The 23,946-nt window shown below is 47.1% G+C and overlaps 2 protein-coding genes and 2 non-coding genes across 8 annotated transcripts in view; 1 reads left to right on the forward strand and 3 right to left on the reverse strand.

The window, feature by feature from the left end:
• The window catches only part of MPZL1 (myelin protein zero like 1), a 42,225-nt gene extending 23,370 nt beyond the window's left edge, over positions 1–18,855 (reverse strand). Inside the window, exons 1-2 of one of the 4 annotated variants that reach the window (XM_038146992.1) lie at positions 18,689–18,855; positions 4–164 (exon numbers count right to left, since the gene is read on the reverse strand). In XM_038146992.1, coding sequence (XP_038002920.1) covers positions 4–126 — 123 coding nt within the window. In that variant the 5' untranslated portion in view covers positions 127–164; positions 18,689–18,855. Of the gene's footprint in view, positions 1–3; positions 1,440–8,068; positions 9,482–14,095; positions 14,195–18,688 lie in introns of those variants that run through there. The other 3 variants (XM_038146976.1, XM_038146984.1, XM_038146968.1) reach the window with 3 other exon arrangements.
• On the forward strand, positions 18,500–18,571 carry TRNAP-AGG. The gene has a single exon. It is a non-coding gene; the product is annotated as a tRNA-Pro (tRNA).
• An 82-nt stretch (positions 18,856–18,937) lies between the features above and the next one.
• Positions 18,938–19,009, reverse strand: TRNAP-CGG. The gene has a single exon. It is a non-coding gene; the product is annotated as a tRNA-Pro (tRNA).
• Positions 19,010–19,958: 949 nt separating this feature from the next.
• RCSD1 (RCSD domain containing 1) overlaps positions 19,959–23,946 on the reverse strand; it is a 30,369-nt gene continuing 26,381 nt past the window's right edge. The window contains exons 5-7 of one of the 2 annotated variants that reach the window (XM_038146948.1): positions 23,661–23,855; positions 22,392–23,112; positions 19,959–21,543 (exon numbers count right to left, since the gene is read on the reverse strand). In XM_038146948.1, the coding sequence (XP_038002876.1) occupies positions 22,405–23,112; positions 23,661–23,855 (903 nt within the window). In that variant the 3' untranslated portion in view covers positions 19,959–21,543; positions 22,392–22,404. Of the gene's footprint in view, positions 23,113–23,660; positions 23,856–23,946 lie in introns of both variants that reach the window. The other variant, XM_038146954.1, reaches the window with a different exon arrangement.

Here is a 23,946-nt window from a genome sequence, read left to right on the forward strand (position 1 = left end):
TACTGAGATACGAGTGGCTGCTCCCTCTGGTTGAAAGCTCCAGGAGACAGATGCTGCGCTGCTGATCACTTCTACGGATGTGAATGTGCATGGGAGCTTTGCGTCCGTCCCGTTCTCCACAAACATCTCCTCCGGGGTGTTGACCTCTACTGCTGATACTTGGACTGCATGGGAAAGGCAAAGAGAAGAAAGGAGGAGAACAAGACACATCAGTGATGCTTTGAGAAAGAGGAAGTTCACATCACACTGCCTAGAAGGGCAGAAGAGAAGAGGCATCAGTAACTCCTGCATCGGGTGACTGCACAGACATTGCATTATACCTGCAATCAAACAAGTACAGAGCAGGCCAAGTATATTCACTTCTCCTTCCTTGTATTATCTGTGGCAGGATGTTTTCCACTCACAGATGTTTCCTCTACAACACTTTATGGAAGTCAATTCTATGGTGCAAAGGATGAGTTTAATGCTTTTTCGTACCAGCTGACAGCAGACATTGTAATAATTAAGCCTCATCAGAGGAACTAACAGCCTGGCCCAGCTATTACTCAGTTTCCTCTCTGACACACATCTTGTTTCATATCTCCAGATTTTCCTAACTGTAGGTAAAACAAAGGCTCACCTCCAGACAGCTGAGGAGCAAACTTCTCTTGCTCCCAGTTATGCCATCTACTCCCACTTCTTGCCATGCTCCAAGGTCTGTATGTGCAAGGCCTCACAAATAATCACCGGTTATAGTTTAGAAGCATGAGAGTAATTTAGAGTTTTTTCTACATTATGCACAGTGAAAACAGCAAGCAGACCACAACCACCCCCAAAATTTAAAGTAATTGAGGTTAATATTGTGCTTTTACTGGTAGTTTTCCTAACAAGTAAGTAACATCCGTCATGTGTTGAAGATATGCTTTATCTGGCACCTTCTAAACTGCTAATGCACTGTCCCTATCCAGATTTAAGCAGCTACATCTCTACATTCATTCAGATTTATGTAGAAAAACAAAGCATGATCTTGTGACATCACAAGAGAATGTGTCAGGGTTCATGTCACTCCATGTGAAAGCAAAAACCTTGTCAAGTCAGTGTGGGTGGGTGCACATGTAATGTGTGTTCCTGGTACCTCAAATATAAGTTTTGATTTTTATTAAGTCATAATTTTCAGCATAGAGATGGTAACAGCAATCTACTTATGTTCATAGGATTCTACGTTTCTGGGCTCCAGTACCTTAAATCCCTGTGTTAGAACAGGAGAACAAACCTTCCTGCTCCATCAGTACCTCAGCTGATCTGTTTCTCAGCTTTGAATAAAGTAGCTCAAAGTAGGCAGACCAAACAGATGCAAGTCAAAGACTGTTTAGATAAAAAGAAAGAAAAGAAAAACCCACCTGTTGCACTTTGGACCTGATTAGCATAAAAGATTTGATAATCAGGATGCCTTGGCAAGAACAAACAGAGCTTTGAAGACTACAAGAAGATTGAATTAAGACTGGCTGACAGGAAGATTGAATCAACTTCTGCAAGCAAGAGATATTACAAAATGTTAAATTTGTTTATGTGATGATCAACCCAATCATTGTAGTAAAAAATTACTAGCCTTCCTAGATAGTATATAAGCATATGTAGTCCACAATAAATTTGTATTCTGATCACCACTCAGTCTCCCCATCTCTCATCATGACTGATACTCACCTACCTTAGTCCTCAAATCATGAGGTTTGACTTTTTAGTCAGTGAGAGCAACCAGCTCTGCAGCCTTCAGAAATTGGACAGCAAACATCTGACAGAATGGGCATGCAAGCAGGGGTGGGAGGAGCACATCACAGTAATCACAATAACCAAAACCAGAAGAAACCACCATTCATTAATTCTGCTGTTCAGAGTCCGCACTGTTCACTTCCAAAATTCACTAACTCCTCTGTCCCATCCAGTTGTCTCTTGATACCTCAGACTCTCCTGTCATCACTGCTCTCATTTCCAAGAGAAAAAGCACCCCAAGGGCGGTGGGGAGAAGAGATGGTGAATTTTTATCATGAGGTTCTATCAGAGCTTCCTTTCTCTTGTACATACTGACTATGGGCCAAAAAATATTATTTTGTAAAACAACTACCAAATATTTATTTGGAACATGCAAAGACTTCTAGCAATCAAATAAATGAACTGAGAGCTGCTGTGCTTTATGTATTTTTTTCCAGCTAATGGTGAAGAAAAGAAAAAAAAAAATCCATTGTACTAAGTCTAAACCACAGAACAAACCTCCCTTTCAAAGCATAAAACAAGCAAGATGCCCTCAGTATTTGTGTAGGAAGAAAAGAGTCTGCACAGACATTGTCTGCTCGTACATGGTACAGAGAACTCCTTGCCACACACAGGCAGTGGGTAGCACAGATCTGCCTAATCTAAAGAAGTCACTGTTCTAACTCACTAGAACTGTAGTGAAGCAAAAAATAAAATTAAAAAAAAAAACAACTACTTCTCCCTACTTCTTCCCTAGTCTGGGAAGGAAGGAACTATGTCATCCTGTAGAGATATTTCTATAAGTTATCAAGTTTAATTTTCATCTGTCTTATTGGCTCAATTTAATGTTCTTCTTTGCTGATTTTCTCCCCTCTGCCTCCTTCATGGCTTCAAAAAATTTTTCCTGCTTCTGCTGCCTTACAGCATGAGACACAGGCTCCTTAAACCATGGACTTTTTGGTAGAGAGACCACAAGATTTGTCAGTTGTTCACCCTCAGCCCTCTAATCCCATACTTATACTGATATGGTGGCTGTTCCCACTACATTGAACTCTTTGGCCTCCTCTGTCATAATAAAATTCACATGGATCATCTCCAGCTCTAGCTCTTTTCCTCCTCTTTCTACATTTACCAGGATTACATCTACCTTCCAGCTCCTACACCTATTTAAATATTCCAGTTGGAGAAAGTTGAATTTTGAGTCATATTTCAGTCACACTTACACACTGCTCTATTCCTCAAGCTTACTCAGCCCTAGTTCCTCTCAAGAGGAAAAAATGATCACAGGAAACTGTCTCAGAGAGAAGAGTGCTTTAGGAAGGGAAGGTCAGCAAGGTACATAGGGCAAAAATAAATATTTGCTCTTCTCCCATGCATCCTCCTTGAGCCCATCACCCTGTCCAACCATCTGTAGCTCCAGTATTTCCTTTTGAGCATCTAATCTAGCCTTCAGCTGCTTTTATTCTTTTCAGCAGAAAAATGGTTCTCATTTTCTCACCTATCATCAAATAATTTGAAAAAACCCACCAGTGCCTCTTCAGCCATTTCTTTTAAATCTCTATGGTTGTTCAAGCAGTTTTACTCTAACTACAATAACTTTCTCCAGCTCCATTTTCAACCCCCACACTGCAATTAAAACTCTCCATCTACATCTTCCTTTCCAGACAATCATCCTCTTTTGAAATAGGATAAGACACTCATATTCTTACTAACCTACTAACCTTACTTACTAATCTTTTCTTATTTTTCCATCATGGATCTTCATTCTTCTTCAATGCTCTCTCTTTCCTCAGTATCTCACCTCAGAGATCTCATCTGCAAAACAAGTTCAAGCTCCCATCACTGCACTGACTGCTCAGATCTGTGTCTCTGCTCAGGATCTGTCTCCTTATGTTCAAAGAACAGCCTCAGTCTGACATCTTTGTCAATGCTAAGTTGTCAGCTCACACTAAATGGGACTAAAGCAGAGCTCAGAGCCCTCCACAACTGCTTTTACCACTGTGGCAATTCAACACCTGTACAGCACCTCTGACTTTGAACTCTTCCCAGGTCAAGGCAGAGTCTCTCAGAGTTTCCAGTCACCTGTTCAGCTGACACCAGACTAAAACCTCCAGTCTGTACCTTGGCCTTCATTATTGTGATGTCCTTTTTGCTCTGGACAGATGGACAGTTATCAGTGATGAGAGACAGAGATGGGGAACACTGACTGGTGATCAAAATCCAAATTTATTGTGGACAACGTATGCTTATATACTATTCTAGGGAGGCTAGTAATTTTTTACTACAGTGATTGGGTTGATCATCACATAAACAAACTTAAACATTTTGCAACATCTCTTGCTTGCAGAAGTTGATTCAATCTTCTTTCCTGTCAGCCAGTCTTGATTCAGTCGTCAAAGCTCTGTTTGTTCTTGCCAAGGCATCCTGATTATGAGATCTCTTATGCTAATCAGGTCCAAAACACTCTGTCTGGAGTGTCCCAACAGACAGTAACAGACCAGTAAGTACTGCAGCTCCTGGTAACCAAGCTGTTCCAAGGGTGACACTGAGAGGAGGGGATCATCAGATATGCAAGATCACTGCTTCCTTCCCTGAAGTGGAAATGACACCAAGCACCCATCTCTGTTTCAGTATGAAGAGACTCTTGTCCCCAACCACATTATAGTATTGGTCTCACACAAAACTTATCAAATCCAAACTGTAGCACCTTCTCCTAAATGCTGTCCCTCAGACTTGGGAGGATCTGCTCAAAACCTGCAAAATCCTTTCACTTCCTTTGAGCCCCCTAAAGCATGTGGTAACTGCATCTGTATGAATCCAAGAGTACCTAAAGCTGCCAGTGCTTGGAGAGCAACACCTTTTAAAACTCAAGTCATCTTTTCCTACTTTCACTTGTACTCCCTGGTTGCTTATACTTGCCTCAGTGATTTTTTAAAAAATATTTTGGACAAGAATTGTTTTTATTCTACATTTTTAATGTAGAAATATGGTTGACCATTTGGTTTGGTAGCATATCACAAAGAAATCCTTCTGTGCACTGGAGTTTCACACTAACACATAGATAATTAAAATTTCTTTGCAGATCACTGTTTCTACTGAGATCTTGGATCCAATGAAAACGTTCTCTTAATTAAGACTGTGAACACACCAAAATAAAGTCAATTCCCCTGGATTCAACTCAATTTGATCACTAGGAGACCTAACAAACCAAGAATGCAAACAGCTAACACTGTAATCACAGGTATCTTATTTCCACCAGCACAAACACAGCCCACATGAAAACTTTCATCACACTGCTAAATACTGGATGCTTATGGCTGCTACCGTTCCCATCCTACTCCAGGAAGAGTGTTACTCCCCTCTTCTTGAAATGGCTAATCATCAGTATATTAATTGATACAAGCAACTTGCTTTGCTTATCTTAAAGACACCTGGTAGTGCAGCCATGTATACAATTTATAAATTAAGTCGCTTATGGATGCAACGTCTTGACAAAATGACAGAAAATTCAGTGTTTCATTATCTTCACTCTGGTCTCTCCAGCAGCCCAGAAGTTTCATCAGAAAAGAGGATATGGTTTTTTCTAATGACTAAGGGTCTAAAGTCACAAAAACAATATACACTTGAGAATCGGTGCTTTCACTAACAAATACTCTTACTCAATGTCAAGTGTCTTGTGAAACATCTCCTGTTGACAGCATTCTCAACTAGGGTTGCATGGCATTTAGTCCTTTCCCCCACAAAGCAGTTGCTCTGTACAATCAGCATGAAACAACAGCAGCCAGACCCCTACAAAACATCCCAGAAAGCCAGAACAAAGTTACAGTCCCCAATTGCAATCACAGGCACTCCTGTCCCCACAGACCATTTCTTCACTGTGGATAAAACACCTGGCGAAGAAACCTTAGCTTCCCTGCCTTAATAGACAGTAGACATGCCAAAACCGTTCCTCTGAAACAGCACAAGATCTGTTAAAGCACCCAGATGCTGGATAGAATTTCCACGCAAAGAGTTCCTTCACATCATTTAGCCTTAACAGAAAAGTAGAACCCATGCCAGCAGCTCCACCCAGGAGCAAACCATGGTATATTTCATAAGGACACAGGTACTTAGAAGCCACATGTGTCCAGCCCCTCCTTATGGAGACTGTCCCTGCAGCCCCCTCTGTCACCACAACCTTGATGTCTGCACTCCATACATTTACACAGGACACAAAGCAATGCCAGCTACAGAAATGATGACTGTCTTAGAGTCACACCAACCAATCTTGACAGCTAAGTTTCAAACAAATAAAAACTAAATTCCATTGCCTCGAAGGAAGGCAGAAGAGTTAAATTTCACTCTCAAATACCAATTCACCAGAACAGCTTTTAGCTGCTGCCACAGCATCTCCCTAGGTTGCCAATCTTGTCAAGTAACCCAGGCTGCTGGAGGAAAGAGAGCTTCCTGTCTCCAGTAACACAGCCGGTCCTGCAGCTCCAGAAATCAGAAAGCACAGCTATGACACCCAGCCCATGAACACCTACCACCTCCTGTCACCATGCTGCTGGAAACCTTCATCCCCCAAGCAGAGACAAGCATCTGCTAAAGCAACATTCACTTTCTCCTGGCCTCTTTGTGCATTCAGCTAAGCTCTGCCTGACTCTACAATGAGGGAAAAAATAGCATCTTGTCACTCCAAGTGAAAGGAAAGCAGTTTCACTGAGAAGTCTTGAGCAGGCTGTGGCTAAGCTGTCAAAGCAGACAATAACATCCATGTATCTCAGCCCTCCATAGCTCCATGCACCTACTCTGACAGGACTTAAAAGACAAGTCTCCAGAGTCACCAAACTTTGGTACTTCCTTCTCCTCCCACACTGCAGGATCAGCTTTTGGCGTGTTCTCATCCATATGACGCAGAGCTGCTCATTGTTCTGCCAAGGAGCAGCAAAAAGAACCTATGCTGAGATTTACTTTCAAAGCCCGTGCTTTAACCAGAAATTAAGAAGCATGAGAAAGAGAAAAAATTGCCTGAGCTCCCTTGCCAGGCCACAGATTTCTTGTTCAGTCCTGAGGAAATAATTTCACTGCTATATCACTCTCTCAACTCTCTCATCTCATAAAATGGAGATGCTTGTAAAGGTACTGAGAACTATGAACAAGTAAGGAGTGTAGCTGCACAGCTTCATGCTCCTATTACAGCATCAGTCATATGTCAGGTTTGGGCAGATACTTGGTCTTGAGGCAAGTAACTTCTAGTTACTTCTAGTACTTTTCCCTGGGGATCACAAAGCAACACTTTCCTGCCTATGCTGCAGGCTGGGACACCAATCAGCAGCTCAGGTACTTTCCAAACCACACATCACATTTTCCTGCTCAACAGCCCTGAAGTGGTTTTCCTTCCATGCCCGAGTAAGTTTAAAAGTGCTCAAACCCAAGTAAACAGTTCTTGTTGACAAAGCCAAACCAAAAGAGTGGAGAACCCAAAGGGGGTAAGTTAAGTAAAGCTGCTCAAAGTGCAAAGGGTAACTGCAACAGCTGATGGCAGCTGTTCCACCTCTAATCTTGCAATACCAACAGAGTCACTAACAAACATAGCACATTATTTTCTGGGCACAAGGAAAGATGCTAGAAAATGGGAACACAGATTACAGAAAGCCATAAAAGACAGAAAAGTCTCCTTGAAATAACACCAGATTTTTCCCCACAAATAGGGAATGAAGCTTACTTAACTAAAGATCTGAGAAAAGCTGGGTAAACATCTCAACACATGGCAGAGAGAATAAAAAAAGCATCCCACCATCACAAGCATTTCCTAAAATTGCTATAGCAATCCACTAAAACTGTCACAACTACTAAGGAAATGAGAGTATTAAAGATCAGAAGTTGTAGACTCAAAAACCACAACCAAACAACAGCAAAACCCAAATCCATGGAGCGGACAGTAGAGACTGACATATTGCTGGCTGGAACAAAAGCTTTCCTCCAGGCTTTTTTTCTTTTTTTGGTTACTAATACTATCTCAAGTGAAACTATGTTAAAAATACCAGTCATGTTGCCAACTGTTGATGGCATGCAGCATCTTTTTGACAAAAATCCATCATTAGCAGCATGGGAACTACCAATTTCCAAAACAAACTAGGCAGTAGAATCTGGAATGTGGATACACAAATTTCATGAGGACACACACTGCAAAGCCTACATATCAGACAAAGGAAGCTACCCCTTTCCTGACCCCTTTACAGTAATCAATCCACAAAGCTGCAACCAACTCAGTCTATACACACAGAGAAACATCTGCAAAAGCTGCACTTTGAACCATCCAAGGTATTAGTAGCATTCCATGAACACTCACTCCCACCTGTCATCATTCCTGAACCAAAATCATGTCCATCTCTTGCCAAGTATTGGTATTTCCACCAGCCTGAAAGGTGAGCACAGGATTTTTTTCCTGTAAAGAGAGAGACTCAACTAAAACCTGTTAAATAAAATCGTATTATTTAACTGAGCAAGAAGAGAAATGAAATTACATCATTGAAATGACCACCCTCCTCAGCTGACAGGGTATTCATGCAGCCAATCTGTTCTGGTGTGACTAGAGACTTACTCCAGCAGTTCAAGCTAATCCAAAGTCCTTGGAAGACCAGACTGCTTACTGATCCATGGACTGCTGAACACCTGCAGCCAGCTCTGGCACCAAGCTTGCAGCAATCTCACACTTACTTGCTAACTGAACTGCTGAGCAAGCTCCTAACCAGCTATAACCTGCAGCAGCACAACCACAAAACCAAAAGGAAAAGCCTGTGCTGAATATTTCAAAGCATTGTTCCACAAGAATTTGTCAGTGGTGGTGCCAACTTAAATAGCTCACATGCACATTCAGAACAAGATGAATCTGATCAGGAATTAATCTGTGTTCAAAACAGCCCTTTCACCATTGTCTTCTTTCAAACTAGACCAACACCCTAGCCCAGTCCACTGTATACTGTTTCGTACAACTGAGGAGGGTTAGGAAGCACCAAGTAGGAGCCTATTCAGCTGGTTTTTCTCAGGAACACTTCTTCTGTGAAGAATTTATGGCCTTTCTTGTAGCACACTACATCACTTTCCCAGTTTACAGTGTGGTGACTTCTAGAGCCATCCCTTGGATTGGAGCAGTGCCTTCCATCAAGCAAGATCCTGCCAGACCTTGATCTGAACACCTCAAGACAGAGAAACCAGTCAGATTTCAAAACTCCTGCTGCACATACAGCTTTATGGAATTTATTACCAAGTGGGAGCCCTGTGCACCACCTTTCACTTGCACACATTACAAAAACAAGTTACTGAATAACAGGTGGCTTGCAGCCAACAGTAAATGCCTGCAGCAATGGCCATTTCACCCACGTGGAGATGACCTGCCCTGATTTACCTCCACCTCATGAATTCAAAGTGCCACCAACTACTGACAACTGCTACACTCCCCAGAGTTTAACCCTCCCTTAAGGATCAGGATCTCAATCTGCTTTGAAACACTAAAGGTAGGGTATAACCAGTGTTTCCAGGCAAGTTCCCTTAATGCCCCTTGACACCATGTGTGTAAAGCATCAGTAAATGTACCACAAAGCATCTTTTTCTGCAGGGTGGGAGGAAAGAGAGCTCACAAGAACAACCACAGCCTTCCAGTTTTCCTTACGCACTTTAAGCCAAAATCTAGCAGCAGCACCAAGTGGAAAGTGCCAACTCAACAGATACATAAAAATGCAGGAGCTGAGAGGCACAGCAGCCAAAGGGAACAATATACAAGGACTGTGGGCTAACCCCAGCAGGCAGCTCAGCCCTGCACAGACCCTCGCTCACAGCCCCGGTAAGATTAGGGAGAGAACTGGAAGAGTAAATGCGAAAAAACTCAAAGGTTGAGATTAGAACAGTTTACAGGGAAAAAACAAGCCATCACCCTCTGCTTCCATCAGCAGGCAGGTGTTCACCATCTCCAGAAAAGAAGGGCTCTGTCAGGCATAACAGCGACTTGGAAGACAATTGCTGTAATTCCAAACAGCCCCCTTCCTCCTTCTTTTCCCAGCTTTTATTGCTGACCATGACTTCTGTGGTTCCCTCCCAAATCCTCATGCACCCCCTGCCCACCTGCTATCGGGGAGGGGTGACAAACAAAAAAGGCCTTGGGGTGTGTATGCCAATGCAAAACAAGCAATCAATGCAAAACATTGTTATCGAGGCTCTTTTCACCAGATGTCCAGAACTTAGCACCATCCTAGCTAAGAGCAAAATTAATTCTGTCCCAGATTAGTACCAATACATTTATTTGATATAAACATTTTCCATTAAAAAAAAAAAAAGCTTATTCAGGACAAGTAACAGAAGAGCCTTTAAAGATAAAAGAGATTGTGAGGAAAAACTTTCTTCAACCTGCTCAGCAAAAAATACTGTTAACCCTGCCTTAGGATGCATTGCCACATCTTCTGTGCTACGTGCTTACTGTTAAACCCTAATCCCAGTAAACACTTGCTTTTTCACATGACTGCTGTTAGAGATAACAGTGAATCACTGCAGTTAGAGTTCCCCAAGTCTCTTTGTTGGCAATAAAGCCAGTTCAAAACTTCTTGTCCTCTCCTGGCACAGCCTTCTCTTATACAAGATACTCACATCCTCTCCATTGTGCTAATCGCTTCTTGTGGGGTGCCACTAATCCAGACCACTATAATAATACAGACAAACAAACCACACACAACAAAACAAATTAAAAAAAAAAAAAACAAACCAAAAGGATATATGCCATAAGGATGTTAATGTTTTCACACACAGAGCTTCCAGCTTTCTGATGTATTCCAAGGATATCCTGAGTTAGCATTCAATAGTTCAAAAAAATGTATTTTCTTGCATACCAGCCTGTTTATTTTGTTAAGTGCACGCAGGCAGTAGAAAGGGCAATGGATGCCATACATGACCAAACCACATCACACCACACCACACCTGGAGAACTCCCACTACAGGTGCTAATAATAAGCTTTGCATACATGACCTGATGATGATCTATATGGCACTTTTCCAGAAAAACAGTAAGTCTTTAGAAACTACTCAGACTAAAATCTTTCAAGACAAACAGCACGGGACAATAACAGGCTTCATTTTTTTGGCCTTCCATCTCATGTCTGTATAGGACACAGGATATCCAACACTAGTCAGGACAAGATGGGTCCACAGACAGGCAGCAGAATTGCTGTTTAATACAATTAATTTTAATTCAGATAACAAGCAACACAGCTACGCATGCCATTAGTTACACAAGTAATTGTCAGAGACTGAGACTGTTGGATAGCTGGGGCCAAGAAGCATCTGTCCATTTTACCTCATTTTATCACCAAAACATTAAGGTACAGACTTTTCAATATATTCAAGAACTTTCTGCTGCTGCAAGCAAGGTGAGCTGAGAGTTTATCCAGCTTTTGCCTTTGCAGAACCCACTGAGCAGTGCAGGCGAGGCAGTTTTCCCACCTGCAGCATCAGTGGGCTGAGCTTAAAAGGACTAACAGCTTCTGACGGGGGTGACTACAGGAATTCTGACTAAACCTGGCACAGGCACGAAGTGAGCATTGCAACCCTGCCTTACACTGTTATTTTCAGGAAACATTTCAAGCAGCAACTGAAACGGGCTGGTGAGCTCAAAGTAGTAACAGCCACTTGAGCTATTGAACATCTCAATTCTCTGCTTGTTACTGACCCATGTGTATGTGCCCACGTGCACTTGTATGAGTGTGTATAAAAGGGGTAGTAGGAGAAAATTCATTTCAAAAATGATCAAGCTTTGTTGGTATCAAAAAGAATAATAAAAGAATCATAATTATTCTTTCCAGAAATATCTAGACATTTTTTGAGACTATCAGGAGTAATCAGGCACCACCCTCATGTCAAACACAGGCAGGATACCACTTTAAGTCATAATTATATGGCTTACAAATGCACAATTGCAAAATACTCCATTTTCCTGATACTCTTGCCGGGTTGCTCCGGGCTCACTCATGCACAGAAGAGATTATACCTAGATTAACTACTTGTGCTACAAAATGTCCCCAGAATCACAGACAGCACATTTGTCAATGATCCTTCACTCTTACAAGTAAATGAAACAATGCGGTTTTCAGATGACCGAGCATGAAGAAGCAAGATGAACTCTTAACCCACACATGCAGGGGCACATATGAAAATAAGCCTAGAACTGTGTTATCTGTGCTTAGCTGTGAAGCAACCAGGCTTGGCAGAGCAGGCTGTGGTGTTTAATGGGGCCTGCACAGCAGGGCACCCTAAGCAATATTTCTGTCTCACTGCAGGTGACTGGCCACAGGAGCAGACCTGCCACAGAGCATATGAAGAGGCAGAAGAGCAGGCACGAGGCACGGCAGCCACGTGTGCAGCACATCACCCAGCCACACGCCACACTGAGCGAGGGAGCAGCGCAGCCCTCTGCAAACACCACTCCTGCCCTTGCCAAAAAAGGCAGGTTTTGATTTCCAAACTTCTCACGAGGAGAAAATCCAGCATGAGGAAAGGGAATGGGAAGATGGCCCTTGAAAAAAAATCAGGAGCCTGAATGACACAGGCAAGAAGAAATGCACACACAGCACTGATTACCCAGGACACCTTAGCACCCCAAACTCAGGGGAAGGTCATCTTTTCCTTTCCATAACCAAACTTCTTTGGGTGTGCAAAAGAGGTGAAGAGCCTGCACTCTGATCACCTATTCCCAGGTAAAGATGTAAACCTTGCTTTTCACAGCAGACAGGAAGAGTAAGGATGTGCAAGGAGAGAAGAAGCCAACACGGGAATAAATTCAGACCTTCTACAATGATCTACTACTCCCACCTACCCTTAGCATTACTGCAGCTGTACCTTTTCTTGTGGTCAGGGGAAAATACGCTTCTTTCTTCTCTTACCTCCATATGTGTTTCCAAAGATCTCAGTTTTACTGTAATATATGCATATTTCACATCTACCAACTTCATCCTAAATACTAAGTCTGTCTCTGAAGATACACAGGAAGCCTAAGCATTCTCTACTTCTTTATTGCAAAATGCACTCATCTTAAACAAATGCAAACAATGCCCTTCGGCGATAGATTTAGGAAGAGGAATAATACTAGGAATCAGATATTAGGAGGAAGTTCTTCGCTGTGAGGGTAGGGAAGCACTGGTTGACCAGGGAACTTGCGGATGCTCCATCCCTGCAAGTATTTGAGGTCAGGCTGGATGGGGCTCTGAGCAATCTGGTTTAGTGGACGATGTCCCTGCCCATGGCAGTGGGATTGGAATAAAATTATCTTCAAGATTTGTTCCAATCCAAACCATTCTAAAATTCTATGAAATAAATTTTTTAAGTTCCGTACCACTCAGCACAGTTTCTTAATAAACCTCTTCCCAGACAGACTTACGGTTTTACACAGTTTTCTGGACACGTGAACTGAGGAGGCATCAGGTTTCTTCATGCCTCCTACTGAGGTACTTCACAAAGTTTTACCCACTAAGCAAGTACTGCCAGCCCAAAAGATCCATCATTGGATATTTGGGACGTATAATACTGGATATTCCCTCACTGTCCATGCCCAGCATGCACACACAGTGAGCTGGCGTGAGAAATGGGTGTAACTTGTCGAGTCCAAGTGATGTGTGGAACCTTCAGCCCTCTGAGAACATAAGCCACAGCGGAGTGAAGCATCACTCTTGCCATTCCTACCGCTCCACCGCTTTGTACTCCTCAAGGGAAATATTCCAGAACCATCTGGACGAAATCCTGTGCCATGTGCTCTGAGATGACCCTGCCCGAGCAGGGAGGTTGCACCAGATGACCCCACCGTGGTCCCTTCCAACCCGACTCGTTCAGCGATTCTGCACTTATTCTCTACCTTTACGAGTCATCCGGCTGAGACGATTCCCCCTCCACCCAAATACTTCACCACTGACCGAATCAAGTCATTTACCACAACCCCAGCGTCCTCATTCCTCGGTCACCCCGTGGCTCTCCCAGCAAACGCCACCCGCGTCCCCGGGGCGAAGAACCCACGGCGGTGCTCGTTCCCCGCCCGGGCTCGATGATCTCGGGGATCCTTTCCAAGCTAATGGATTCTGTGGAACCAGCGCTGACACGGGGCCGCCGCGCACCACTGCCCTGGCACCGCGGCACCCCTGCCCTGCCCACGCCGGCTCCCGGGTGCTTTGTCCCCGGTACACCGACCCTTCCCCCGGTGAGGACTGGGGTCCTCGGCCGCCGCCAACCCGGCTCCGAACCGGCTGGGCAGCGAGCGGCAGAGCCGTGCCCTGCCCGCGGAGCCGCCCTCAGCCCCGGGAGCGGCGTTAAAAGGACGAACCGGCGGCCGGCCCTCCCTCGGTCCCTGACTCACCGGCGGTGAGGGCGGCGGCGGCGATCAGCAGCCACGCCGCGCAGGGCCGCCCCTCGCTGCCTCCTCCCGCCGCCATCTTCCAGCCGCCGCCGCCTCCCCGCGGCGCCCTCATTGTCCGCCCCCGGGCCCGCGGGCCCGCCCCCCGCCCCCTGCCCCGCCTACCCATTGGCTGCTGCTGCTGTCATTCACACACACCCCCCGCGCCCCGCTCGCCCCGCCCGCGCCCTGCCCCGCTGCTCCAAGGCGATTGGACAAGAGATCCATCAGTCAAGTCCAGGTGACCGATGGACGCAGGGAACGCGCTGTCCCGCCCCCCACTCGGGCGCATCGCTGGCGCCCCCCCCGCGGCGGGCCGGCGGTGGTGCGGGGGGCGCGGGCTCCGCGGGGCCGCTCCCGGCCGGTGCTTCCCGGGGGTCACAGAAACGCTGAATCACAGAACCGCCGAGACACTGAGGCCGGAAAAGACCTGTGAGATCATCGAGAACAACCTATGACCCAACGCCACCATGTCAACTTGACCACGGCACTGACTGCCACGTCCCGCCTTTCCTTAAGCACCTCCCTGGGTGGCCCATTCCAATGTCTCATCAACCTTTCTGTGAAGAAATCCCCCTGAGTGTCCAACCTCCCCTGGTGCAGATTGAGGCCATGCCCTCCTTGTCCTGTGGCTGGTTCCCTGGGAGAAGAGGCCAAACCCCACCTGGCTCTTTTCAGATGGTTGTAGAGGGTAACAAGGTCATCCCTGAGCCTCCTTTTCTCCAGGCTGAGCAGCCCCAGCTCCCTAAGCCACTCCTCACAGAGTGAGCTGAGAGTGAGCTCTGGCGCTGTCCAACAGTTACCCTGCACCGCAGGAAACTTATCCAAGTGCCTTTGGAGACAGGGTACCAGCCATTCCAGCTGGCACCGAACCTGTCCGGACAATCTCTGAGAGCCACAAAACTGACAGTCACTCCGGTGGAGTTGTGCTTCCCATAGCCAAGATCACCCAGGAGCTGTGGGGTGACCCAGGACCACAGAGGTTTCATCACCGTGGTGTGGTGTGGTGTCCCAGCACTCTCGGCTATGGAAGTCTCCTGCCGTGCATCATTTGGTCCAATTTCCAGCAGAGAAGTCGCAGCAGGAGCAGATCCTGGTGCTCATGGAGTGCCCCAACCCCTCTGCGAGCCTCGAGCTCCCCTGGGTGCACGTTATGGCACCGGTCTGTCCCAAGGGAAGCAGGAGAGCACTGCTGCAAGCTCTGAGCACAGACAGTGGTGGTTCCTCCTGCCTCCACGGAAATCCTGCCTGCTGTTCCCTGCTAACTCAGAGAGCCTGTTTCGGCGTGCACTGCCTGTAAGCACAAGCTCCTTCAGAAGCTCTCCTGCTGCACCAATCTCACTTTGCCTTGTGCCTGAAAATACCTGCTTGGAATTTCCCTCGGCTTGCTGACTGGACTCCCAGCTGCTACACGCTCCCTGAGACCAAGCTTTCATCCTTCCCTCTTCCTCCTTGCTCCTGAGAACCTCTTTGTTGTGCCGTGTTTCCCAACCACGCATTCTAAAGAAGTTGCACAAGCTGAGTCATTTCTCAGGGCGATTGCTCACTGCTTCCCTGAGCCTCCAGAAGCCTGGGGGGTGCTCTGCTCATGCCCAGTGCTCCGTGGATGCTGGTCCTAGCCCAGCTCCCTGTGCCACCAGTTTCTCTGCCACTCCCTGGACACCTCATCACATCTGCAGGTGAAAGAGGCCACAGGAAAGGCCCCCGTGTGCCATGCTGAGGAGGGCTGTGACAAAGCAAGCCTGCAAAAACACAGGCAGATTATTTTCTTTCCAGCTGTGATGCCAGACAGCACCTTAAAATTCTCATGGGATTTAAAGTGTAACAGCTTGTGCATCCATTATTTATACCCTAAGGGGAAGCTCTGGAGCATGTTCCTCATCTAACTGTTGTACGTGTTTTCTAGAAACCCAGGCTAGCAGAAATCCAGGGCACCTCTTGGGAATAAATATCAACAACACAGGCAACTCTTTGTATTACAGGGAAATATCACCTTGTTTGGTTGGCACCTCATTTGTCTTCCCTTGTGGGTGGGTCTTTATCCAATTCATCAATACACCTGCTTTCCAAATGGAGCAGAAACTGATAGGCAGTGATAAGACTTTCATTGCAAGCCCTTTTTCCTCAATACTTCCTCTGAGCTCTTCCTTTCCATGGAAGCTCTGCCCAACCTTACAGCTCTCCTGGGTGGCTGGAAGTGTTCTTACCAGCATGGAAGCACCTCAGTACTCAGAGTTCACTGTTCACCTCCAGGTCCTTCAGTACTGCACAGTTTAAAATTGTCCAATCCTCTGAAGAGGCCAAGCTTCACTCTTCTGGGTAATTTTGCAAGATAGTAAACCTAAACAATTTTTTTTTAAATTACATTTTCTCATTCTCAAGTTGACTGTCCTTCACAGAGCTCACATGTTCCCTTTTTGTGTACTAAACCTGATTTGGCCGCACACAGCCCTTACCTTCCCTGAGAGAGCTGAGATCACATTGCCACAGGAACAGCCCTGACTTCCCTGTTTCTTGTGTAGTAACACAGATGTTCAGTGCAGAGAACACCTGGGACAGTATCTGGTCTACTTACAGCAGTAAATTCTTTACCCAGATAGATATGATCAAATTATTCTCTTCTGCTACTTCCAGAGATGAAACAGGGTGCTGGAACAACTTAACTTGTCCCAAGGAACATATATTGCATCTTCTTCCTTCTTACTGTGTATGTTAGAAATTCCAACCTTTGTTATCCTTATTATCCTTTGTTTTGGAGAGGTTTCTAACAGCTTGCAGGATTTTGGTGCTTAAAAAAAAAAGGGGGTAATAACTTCTAGGAGGAGAAGAAAATATATTTTGACTGATTTTACATTTTTAATGGCTTTGATTGTTTCCTCTTTAGCCTGCATCTCTGTACGTCCTAGAGGAATTGTACAGTATATACTGTTTAGTGTGCAAAGATATGCACTCCTGCAAAAAATATCCCACCCAACACACTCATTTTGAATTAGTAATAGAAGGACATGAGAGAAAAAGGGAAAAAAAAACCAGCCTCTATTTGTACAAGAAAGCATTGTGTGTCCCTTACAGCAATATTTTTTCTTCTGCAAGTTGGGAGAAACTGTGACTAGCAGATAATGCCACGTTCATGTTTACTTTGGCTAAATAGAAACGCAGGGTTTTTTTCAAAACTCAAGAGCTGGCAGCAGCACAGTAATTGCATACAGGCTTTGAAGAGTTTGGGAACTATTTTTCACAGAGTCTTTGTTGTTGAGGCTAAAAGGGACCACTGGAGATCACCCAGCCCAACCCTTCTGCCAAGACAGGGTCACCTTGAGGAAATGACACAAGGAAATGTCCAGGTGGGGTTTAAGTGTCTCCAGAGAAGGAGAATCCATGACCTCCCTGGGCAGCTGTTCCAGTGCTCTGGCCCATTAGCATAAAGAAGTTCTACCTCATGTTGAGTGGAACTTTTTGTGATTTAGTTAGTGGCCATTGCTCCTCATCCTGGCACTGGGCACCACTGAAAAGAGCCCGGCACCATCCTCTTGCCACCCACCCTTGAGGTATTTATACATATTGACGAGATCCCCTCTCAGTCTTGTCTTCCATAACTTGGCTTTTTCATGATTTGATTGAGAAGAATGTCTTGGATAACCAACCATACAAAGATAAGTGTTCTCAAGAAAACTTAGGATGGAAAAGGACAGGAATGATGAGCTATTCCAGTGCTGAATGGATGCTAAGGAACAATTTCAGTCATGATAACCTTTCCTGATAACCTTGATACATAAGAAAGCACATAAAATGGAAGCAATTTGTCTTCCTGTCTCTTCCTCCTACCTTTCCCCCAGCTTCTTGGAATATATTGGACTATAGGCAAAATTAGTTTAGAGGCTGTTACTGTAGAGAGGTAAAAGCCAAGGTAACAGTGACCTCCACCCTGACCAACATCAGGGTTCCAAGAATCTCTGTTTAAGCAGGTCTGCATAAAATCATAATCTGTAACTTAGGAATGTAACGTTACCTCTACTCGGCTGTGGTACTCTTTGAAATTATGGAAATGAACCACGAATTTCCCCTCACCGCGCTGGGGTTTGTGGCCTGCCCGCCGCGGTCGATGGCTCGCCGCGTTCGAGCAGCTTTCACACCCACAGGGAGACAGGGCTGCCGCAGTGCCCGTCAGGAGCCCGGGGAACGCCGGCAGCCACGGGGAAGCGCCTGTGCCCCCTCAGGAACCGGAGCAGCGCGGGAATTGGGACAGGTCCGAGCTGTCCCGGGCAGGGGCGGGAATTGAGAAAGGCCGGAGCTGTCCGGGGCCGGGGCCGGGGCCGGGGCCGCCATTACAGCGCTCCTGTGCAGGGGAGAGGAAGCTTTTTCCATAGCGGCTCGTTGGTCTAGGGGTATGATTCTCGCTTAGGGTGCGAGAGGTCCCGGGTTCAAATCCCGGACGAGCCCTGCTTTTTTCTTCCTTTATTTCTTTCCCTCTCCGCACACAGCGAAGGGGCACGGAGGGTACTGACAACGAGACCCACTCGTTCCTTTTTAGATCAAGAAAAAGCTTTAAGAACTCACCAACGAACGGCCGCTCCTCTTCTTCTGGCACCGGGCGTCGCTACTCTTCTTTTTCCCAGGCAGACCCCCACTTTCCTCCTCACGGAGGCAACTGCGGGGCCGCTCCTCGCCCTTCTGAGCGGCTCAAGCTCCGCACACGGTACCGCCTCGAGCGCCGTCCCCGCGCCGCCCGTCCCGCTGGCGCAAAAAGGCAGGAGGGCCCCGCGGCGGCAAAATACAGGAAGGGGGCGTACGCCTCCCCTTCCCAGCGGGCTCGTCCGGGATTTGAACCCGGGACCTCTCGCACCCGAAGCGAGAATCATACCCCTAGACCAACGAGCCGCTCTGTTGGTGCTTTCCCAGCTCAGCACTTCAGTGCCGTCCCGCCTCCTCCCGCCCAGGCCGCTGCGTCAGTGCTTGTGCGCGTCTGTCCCTGCCGACCACGGCCAGCGGCTCTGCCCAGCGCTCCGGAACACTATCGCTGCTTTCCCGAACTGCGGGGCCTGCGGCCGTTTCTCCCTGCTCGCCCCCTCCGTCTCCTTTCCCAGGGTAATCCCTGGCATCGCCCTTCCCCCGACCCTACGGCTCCGCTCGTTAGCGACGGCTCCGCGTGTCCGCGGTGGGGGGGCGGCAGCGGCCCGCGCGGCGCTCCGCTGCTTTCCCCCGCGCAGACCCCGCTCCCGCGCTCATCCGAAGGGCGCAGGAACAACCCAGCCTTCCCATTCCCACTTGCACTCCGACTTGCACTTCCAGCGAGGGCGCTGGAAGCCGGGCGAGCTCGTTCCCAGGGGATGGGGAGGCGGACGAATGGAACAACCCAACGCCCCCCCCTCCCCCCGCCAGCGGGTTTGGTTCGTCCCGAGTCGCGCTGTGCGCTGCGCCCCCTGGCGGTGCGGAGGGGTCGCCCCGGGTCCCCGCATGTCCCGGGTGCGCTCGGAGCCTCCCGGGGCTGATCCGCGGGCAGGACAAGCGCCCACGGGAGCCGCAGGCATCGCCCTGAGGTTCTGAGCCCACAGCACCCTCCTGCTTTGAATCCCGCTGGTCCCTGATGTGCTCTGTGCTGCTAATGCTTCCTGACATCCTCATCTTTCCACGCCTCTGCAACCCAGACTTCTTGAAAGAAGTCCTACTCCTCCCTGTTGCTCAGTAGTTGCTCTCTGATATTAAATTTTGGAGTCCTAATGCCAGTGGAATTCTCACTCCTCTTTTTGCCTGCTGCTACCAGTTCTGTCCATTCTTCCTTATTTCTCATTCCTTTTTCATTTCTCCAGGAGAAAACAAAACACAGAGATTTTTGGTTTGCTTTGGTTTTATTCCACCATTTATTTGTTCTGTTTCTCCCTTGGATTTCCATTCCCATGCTCGGGACACACATACACGTTCTCTACACAGGCACACATATATCTGTATGTACAGTAAGGTACAACCACTCGCATCCAATGGGACACTGTGCTGGGAGGAGAAACAGGGGGCAGCCAGCGATTGCAGCCTGCCCTGGAACACAAGCTAGAGCAAGCAGGTTAAAATGGATTCAAAGGCAAAAATGCTCCACAGCATGGCTCAAAAGAGTGTGGAGGTCGTGTCTGCCAACAAGCCCGTGATAATTCAGGAGGGCAAGTACTGCTGGCTCTCAGCACATGTGACTTCAGTCCACGTCACAGTACAGACATTTTGTTCTGTGTGGCCAACAGAACTTCAGGCACTGCTGTCAGGAAAACAGGTCGAGCGAGGGTCTGACATCCATCTTCCCCCAAATATCCTCCAGAATTAAATCATAGTGACTGCTAGCCCATGACTTTTAGCTGTCCAAGAGTGAATGCAAATCTAGTACAGGGCATAAGTACTTTGGAGGGACTGGCTGCCTGAGCTTTGCCAATTCACCCAGGCAATGCCACTGGAAATTCAGCCAGCTAAGACTTCTTCTTTGACCTGCACAAAATTAATTGGCTGTTTCCAGGAAGCTGGGATGCTTTCTGTAATGAGTGCCTCTTGGTGGCCACACACCAGAAGTTTCAAAACAGACTGGGTAGGGTTTGGAAGTGAGAAAGACTGATGGACAAGCAGCCCTTCTAAATCTGGACTGGAGCCCAGAGCCAGATAAGAGAACCTGCCCTATTGACCTACTCAGCACAACTTTTCTTTGCATACAATCTGCTGGTTGTCACTTTCCACCACACTAAAAGCACCCCAAAGCTGAAGCACACAGGACCTACCAGCCTACCACAGCTGGCTGTTTCACAGATCAGCCCCACTTCAAAGGGATTTTATTCTTATATTTTATATTTATATATTTTTATGATCAATGTTCTAGAAGTTTTCCCCGTGTTCAGGGTTCACATTGTCTGCCATATAGCACATATGGAGAAAACATAATATGTTTCCTATTGTTAAAACATTATTTAATGAAGTTTTAAAACCCGAAGTCCTTTAAAAGAAGCTACCAAAAAGGCACCGTACATGCATGTATGTACATAACTGATGAACTTCATCTAAGACCAATGCAGGGGAGAAGAAAAAGACATTTTGTAGGAGGATGAGGAAGCAGAAGGACTGTGAGTGGTGGTGGCTGTTGGCTCCATGACATCAACTATCAGGTCTCTCAGTCCCCAAATAACACCAAGGAACTCCAGCCAACACCTGCGTTTTGAACCCCGAAGAGACTGCAAACAGTCTCCTGTTCCAGCTGTCCCAAAATATGATGGTGCAAAGCAGAGAGCCAGCAAGTGGCCACTCAGCTGTGTGATGAGTCTGGACCTCAGGGAATTTCAGCAATCTGCTCCTCTCCTGCCACTGAAGGTTTTCCAGTAGCTTCCATCTCGATTGGGTTAGATGGCTCCTATCCGCACATTGTCTCCTCTGCCCTGATTAGGTGTGTCCTTTTGAGAGGGGAAAATAAGTAAGGAAATAATGAAAATAATCATGGGTCTAAGCAAAGACGGTGCTGGGAAGTCCTGGGGGTACTTTGGTGGTTTCTGTGCTAGGAGGCAAAGGTGAGCTGCAGCCGGACCACAGGAATCCTTCCTTCAGCTGCTCCTTGCCAAACCAAGGAAGCATTTGAAGAGGAGGTGGTTGAGGTGGGACAAGACACATCCTCAGGCATCTGTGGCTATGTCATCAGTGGTTACAGAACACACAAGAAGATGCATGGAACAAGGCCTGCTTCAGCCAGTGGAAATCCTCTTTTAATTCAGTGGCAAAGGCCCATGCTTGCACAGTTTCAGAGCTGATCATGAAACTGGTGTGCCCTGGGTTTGCTGGCAAAGCTAACAAGCTAAACACATAGGGAATATATATATAAATATATATATATATATATATATATATATATATACACACATGTATACATACAACGTGTGCACACATATAAATATTCATATTGATATAGTGTATGCATGGCTACTGCTGGGGAAATGTGCATTTTACTGCAAGTACTTTCAGATTGCTTTCAAAACAGCAATGCCAGAGGGTGCCTGGTGAGCGGAGCCTCTCCATTAGACTGAATCCACAATCAGCTTTGCTTCTTTTCCATCCTCTCTGTAACACCACCCAGGAGAGCTGGTTGTTTTGAGTACCCTTCTTCACAGTCTCTGCAGGCCTGAGATCTGAGGCTTTTGACATATGGGGAGCAGCAAAATCATTGTCATGTTCTGTCACAGTTGCCATTTTTGCAAACAGCAAAACCCTCAGGTGCCTCAGGAGCCACCATCACGCTGGCCCATCTTACCTGTGTGTCACAGCTACGCTGTGCCCTGGTCCTGCGTGACTGACACTGAAGGCTCACTGGCAGTCCCTAATCCCACTGCATCCTGCAGTGGTTCAGGTGCCAGTGCTGTTTCTTCAGTGTCTGATGTTCTCTGTGTATCTGTGCTCTCACTGCTTTCCTTTGTTTCAGCTTCAGCTTCCTCCTTCTCCTTGTCTCCCTTTCCTTGTTCACAGGCAGTGCTTTGCTGCTCTTCCCCCTGGGAACTGTCACACATCTCATTGTTTCCAGAGGGAGGCTGAGGAGAGTTCTCCTCTCCTGGGCCATCATGACACACTTCCTCCTCCTTTGTATTCCCTGTGTTATTCTTGCAAGTAGTTTCCTCTGCCTGTTTTTCTCCCTTTTCCCCATCTTCTGATCTACTGGATCCTCTCCTTGACGAGGGCTTCTCATCAGACTCTGCCTGTTTCTTCTGCTCTTTGCTCCCTTTTTCTTCATCCTCTGATCTGCTGGATCCCGTCCTTGATGCTGGCTTATCATCAGACCCTGCCCATTTCTTTTGCTCTTTGCTCCCTGTTTCCACCTCCTCTGTCTTGCCATTGGGCCCAAAGACCTCATCTTCCCTGGCACCATTTTCTGGAGAGGACAAGTTGACCCCTAAATCTTCCCCGTCTCCGTACTCGGACAGAGATCTTCGGAACCTCCGGGAGGGAGGCCGGCGCTTTATCGATCCTCGCGTCCGCACCTGGGAGGCAGGAAAAGCAGACATCGAAGCAGTCAAGAGAGGGGTAATGGAAAGCAGGAAAGCACAACAGAGGAAAATGCCACTGGATGTACCAGCCTTTTCTGCTCTTGGCAGGTTGAGGAAGGAGTCTGTGCTCCAGCTCCTCACTTAGGTGCTGAGCGCTCTGGTGACACCTGAGAAACTGCCGTGCTCTGTGTAGCTCCCTAAACTGAGCCTCAGTCACCTCAGACATTTGCTGGCATGTGGCACCACCTGCTCACAGCACCCCCTGGCACCAGGCTCCCCATTACTGCTGAGCTGAGGTGACTGGGTCCTGTCCCTCCATCCCTTCCTTCACACACTGGGCTGGGAAGGCTCCTTGGCAGACAGAGAGGAGACTCCACACAGCTGCACTGAAAGGCTGTTTGGAACCTGCTGCACAAATCTTCTCTCTTGGCCACAAATACACAATCTTACAGAGGGCTAAGGGTTCAGCCTCCTCTTCCTCTTCATCCCCAAGCAATAAGCAAGCCTTGTGGAATGGAGAAATCCCAGCACATATACCTTACCTTGTTGTAGAACTGCAGCTGGGTGCTCTCCGGGGGCTGATCAAAGCTGACGGGCGTCTCGCTGGGCTGGGACTGAGTCCCTGGGCTGGTGGGCGTTGAGGGAGGCGTGCTGAACGGAGAAACCAGGACTTTCATCCCAGGGCTTTTGGGAGACACTCCCGGCAACAGAGCAGCTGGAGCAAAAGCCAGATTGGCCTGCAATGAAAAACGCCCATTAGGGGCATGCGGGACAGCAGCGTGTGCTACACACAACAGCCACACAGGGGAACCCCTGCCCTGCCACATC

The sequence above is a fragment of the Motacilla alba genome, chromosome 1 (genome assembly GCF_015832195.1).
Source record: "Motacilla alba alba isolate MOTALB_02 chromosome 1, Motacilla_alba_V1.0_pri, whole genome shotgun sequence".
Classification (NCBI taxonomy): Eukaryota; Metazoa; Chordata; class Aves; order Passeriformes; family Motacillidae; genus Motacilla; species Motacilla alba.